General features: G+C 35.3%; 1 protein-coding gene across 4 annotated transcripts in view; it reads right to left on the bottom strand.

Annotated features, from left to right (window-relative positions):
- Positions 1-4,737, bottom strand: part of CASP8AP2 (caspase 8 associated protein 2) — a 63,382-nt gene that overhangs the window by 25,922 nt on the left and 32,723 nt on the right. Inside the window, exons 10-12 of one of the 4 annotated variants that reach the window (XM_058734713.1) lie at positions 3,716-3,815; positions 2,353-2,439; positions 176-786 (exon numbers count right to left, since the gene is read on the bottom strand). In XM_058734713.1, the coding sequence (XP_058590696.1) occupies positions 2,383-2,439; positions 3,716-3,815 (157 nt within the window). In that variant the 3' untranslated portion in view covers positions 176-786; positions 2,353-2,382. Of the gene's footprint in view, positions 1-175; positions 2,440-3,715; positions 3,816-4,737 lie in introns of those variants that run through there. The other 3 variants (XM_058734714.1, XR_009263117.1, XM_058734712.1) reach the window with 3 other exon arrangements.

Raw genomic sequence — 4,737 nt, 5'->3', positions numbered from 1 at the left:
CTGTGAGAAAGCAGGCAAAGGCAACTGGTTTTCTCTAATGAATCTAGTCACAGACATCCAGCCAGCCATACCCCCACCAAGAACCACTTCAAAACAGCTCCCATAGCCCCTGTTTTACTTTTTTTTCTTGTAATTATTATCTAAACACACTAAAAGAAACATTCTAATCAAAATATAACAGAACTTTACATGGCTTTATTTATACATTACTGGTATTGAAAACAAACTTTATACAAAAAGTTTTATACAGATAAAAAAAAAATCCTTGGCTAGGCAAAGCCATTTATGTGTGTATGTACACACAAACACACCTATACACAAAGTATTATACATCACTGTAATTATACATATTTACATATACACTATTTAAATTATTTTACAATGTACCAAAATGAGAGGCAATTAGAAAAGCAAATAAAAATGGATGAAAATGAACTAAATAATCATTGTTTCAAATGCTACAAAATTATTTTGAAAAATCTAGAAAAGAAAGTTATTTCTTTGAGGTTTCAATGCCATTTCGTTGTTGCTTTTATCTTAATAACAAGTTCTGTTCAAAAATAAATATCTTGACCAATAACAAGTGAGCAAATCAAACTGATGACTGGAACAAGCCAAACATGCTGACTTGAGATTAAAGCGTCAGCAATTACAAATGTAGATTTTTATTACTAATCGAATATGCCATGAAACTGCCCTCTACTTCCCCATTTAAAACATGAGGAATTCCAAGCTTCTGTGAAATATGCAATATCAATCAAGACTCCAAGGAATTCAGCAATTTATCTGTAATGTAAGAAAATGCTGAAGTTATGATTCTATTTTTCTGATGACCATTTTATAAGGTGTTGTTCTTTAAATGAGTTCACTCAGGTAATATCAGTGATAAAGCACTAGCTTTTTACAGACTCAGTTTGGTAACTTTATTGCTATATTCTGATTCTGGCAAGAATCTTATGAGACTATAGCACTTGGATGGAAAAAAAATCAGTTAAGAGACAGATAGGAATAAAATAACCTACTATTTTTCTATCATGCAAGCAAAAAAATTTCAAGTAACAAATCCACTGAAGATTTTAGATTTGTAAAGGAATTTGGAAATTTCAAACTAATATGCATCACTTTCAGATACAAGTTAATTCTTTCATAAATGTATATATTATCTTCACAAGGGAATGGAACTCACATTTTAACATAACATTCAGGTAAAATAAAAACTCAGTTTTATTTCTTAAAGGCAGTAAAAATTTTAAAGCACAGTAAATCTGAAAAATAATCAGGCCATTTTAAAAGGTTCTTAAAGAATAAGCTTTTCTATTTAAATTCTCCATTATTCAATCTTACATTCTGAATTATGTAAATAGGATTTTAACTTCACAGTAAACTGCTAAATATCTTCTGAAGATCTCATTAGCAAACTAGTTGCTTAGAGAAGATATTGAAACTAACAGGTTATCCACAGACAATAAAATTTACACTGGGTCCAGAAGTCGATTTAAACTTCAAAAATATAAGGACCCTTCACACTAAGATCTATGTCCAAATATGGATTCTTTTCAGATTTAATTTAATTTGAACTGAACTGAATTTGAAATTGGGTGTTCTGCATTCAAGTAATTATGACACAAATATACTGAAAACAGTGATAGGTTAAGTACCTTTACAACTTTCTTTATGTAAAGTCCAAAATATCTAAGCAATTGGTTCAGGCCTTAGAGAAAAAAAACCTGCTGATAACTATTGCCTGTACAGGAATGGCTTATATAATTATAAACCTGTAGGAATGGCTTAAATAAACTAAGAAAACATGTCAGTGAACATCATTAATAATTTAACTTGGTAAATCATGTCATCTATTCAGATGACAATGGAGTTCATGTTTATGAATGATGTACGTTTTATATTTTAAAATATTTAGTACTCCTAATTAAAATTTGAAAAATACTAAATTTCAAAGACTACAGAGTTCACTGCCTGTGAAATATATGCTATTCAAGAATGTTTTATTTTTCTTCATCTATAAAAAATTTTTTGTTAATCATCAAATGGATTATCCCCTCCGCATCTTAGACTCATCAGCAATCAGAAGGTTGAGAAGAAATAGGATATGTCGGTTATACTCCAAAAAAACCAAAAAAAAGGGTTGAGGAGAGATGCCATGCTGATCTGAACTGCAGCAGGCCTCACTCTAAGCCACGTCTCTATGGATGAAGCAACCTTTGAATCCTGCACGAGCAACCATCCTCCAACCTGTGACTGAAGCAGAAACTAAACTGGATGTCTCTACCCACTACTCATATCTTCAATGACTAACAGGCCATTAACTGCACAGTTACAGTGTCAGATATTTACTTTACTGGTGTCCTGTAGCAGAACCATTAACTACCTGCATTTTGACTTTTCAAAGAGCTTCATTAGCTGCTGGAATCTTTCTGAGACCTGAAAAATTTTAAATGACGGTTAATTACAAACATCTCAATATATATATTTTCTTATCTGTGATGAATATTTTCATAAAACATCTAAAGACAAAGAAAGTTGCCCTCAATAATAAAAACATGAAATAATGTTTAGAAAAATAAAATATCTTCATACTAAAGGTGATTGCTAGTTTAATTGTTCAATATTAAACATTCTTTTTTTTTTTTTTTAATTTTTTTTTTTTTCAATGTTTTTTATTTATTTTTGGGACAGAGAGAGACAGAGCATGAACGGGGGAGGGGCAGAGAGAGAGGGAGACACAGAATCGGAAACAGGCTCCAGGCTCCGAGCCATCAGCCCAGACCCTGATGCGGGGCTCGAACTCACGGACCGCGAGATCGTGACCTGGCTGAAGTCGGACGCTTAACCGACTGCGCCACCCAGGCGCCCCTCAATATTAAACATTCTTTTTTTTTTCTTTTTTTTTTCAACGTTTTTTATTTATTTTTGGGACAGAGAGAGACAGAGCATGAACGGGGGAGGGGCAGAGAGAGAGGGAGACACAGAATCGGAAACAGGCTCCAGGCTCTGAGCCATCAGCTCAGAGCCTGACGCGGGGCTCGAACTCACGGACCGCGAGATCGTGACCTGGCTGAAGTCGGACGCTTAACCGACTGCGCCACCCAGGCGCCCCAATATTAAACATTCTTAAAGAAGTGAACATCATTATAAAATGAGATCAAATAAGTAAATGGTAAGACAATAGGAAAAAATTAGGATTGTTCCCAACTACGTCCACAATCACCAAGATTTTATTTATTTTATTTCCTTAAGTAATCTCTATACCCAAAGTGGAGCTCAAACTCAAGATCCCAAGATCAAGAGTCACATGCTCTACTGACTGAGCCATCCCGGTGCCCCTCACCAAGTTTCTAACAGTCCTATGTAAAGAGCCATACTGTTAAAGAAAATGGTTAATAGGAGCCCCTGGGTGGCTCAGTCAGTTGAGTGTCCAACTCTGGATGTCAGCTCAGGTCATGATCTCATGGTTCGGGAGATCAAGCCCCACATCAGCTCTGCGTGGACAGTGTGGAGCCTGCTTGGGATTCTCTCTCTCCCTCTCTCTTTGCCTCTCCCCCCCCTTGCACGCTCTCTCTCTCAAAATAAAGAAACATTAAAAAAATTTTTTAAAGAAATTGGATAATATCTACGTACTTTAAACATGATAAAGGTTAAATCTAAATATAGTAGAAACACTTGTAAAATTATAGAAATGTAAAAATTGGGTAGTTACCTGATATGGATTTTTATTCAACTTGGCAGCTAAATAAGAAAATGTTTTCAATGATGGCCCTCTTTTTTGACACTCCAATAAAATTTCCCGGTCATCATTTCTGAAGAGAGAAAAATGTTATTTTAGTTTCTGTAGATTAGAGTAGAAAGGTAACAAAAATTCCAATGCCTTAATGTCTACAAATAGGAGGTGACATTTTTCTTAAAAGCCCACAGAAACAAACAAACTGCATATACCAAAATATGAACAATGATTATCTCTGAGAAATAGTATGCATGATTTTAATGTTTGAGTTCACACATATTTCCCAAAAAATTTAAAAAAAATTTTTTTTAACATTTATTCATTTTTGAGAGAGTGTGAGTGGGGAAGAGGCAGAGAGAGACAGAATCTGAAGCAGGCTCTGGGCTCTTAGCTATCAGCACAAAGCCCGACGTGGGGCTGGAACTCACACACTACGAGATTATGACCTGAGCTGAAGTCAGATGCTCAACCAACTGAGCCACCCGGGGGCCCCCCAAAATTTTCTAAAATAAACCAATTTATTCTAATGACAAAATTAAAGGTTTTTTTTTTCTTAATCTACCTTTAATGTGTAGAGTACTTTCTTTTTAATATTTATTTTTGAGAGAAAGTGCACACGTTCACACACAGGGGAGGGGCAGAGGGAGAGGGAGAGGGAGACAGAGGATCCGAAGTGGGCTCTGCACTGACAGCAGACAGCCAGATGCAGGGCTTGAACTTGCAAACCAAGAGATCATAACATGAGCTGAAGTCAGATGCTTAACCCACTGAGCCACCCAGGTGCCCCAATGTGTACTTTTAAAATTAGGGCCCAAACAAGATCAAAGTCTTCATAAGCAGAAAAACCAAAAGTAAAATAGAATCCAGGTATTCTCATTCCCAGATTTGTTTTTCTACGTGATCTGAACCAGTGCGTGTTATAATCTCTGAGATACTATTCTGCCATCTATAAATTATCTGGAATGAAGGCATGGAAGACTGTGGTATTAAACAAAACT

This window comes from Neofelis nebulosa, chromosome 6 (genome assembly GCF_028018385.1).
Source record: "Neofelis nebulosa isolate mNeoNeb1 chromosome 6, mNeoNeb1.pri, whole genome shotgun sequence".
Lineage (NCBI taxonomy): Eukaryota > Metazoa > Chordata > Mammalia > Carnivora > Felidae > Neofelis > Neofelis nebulosa.
The sequence above is the reverse complement of the archived record's forward strand: the minus strand, read 5'-3'. Positions and strand labels throughout refer to the sequence as shown.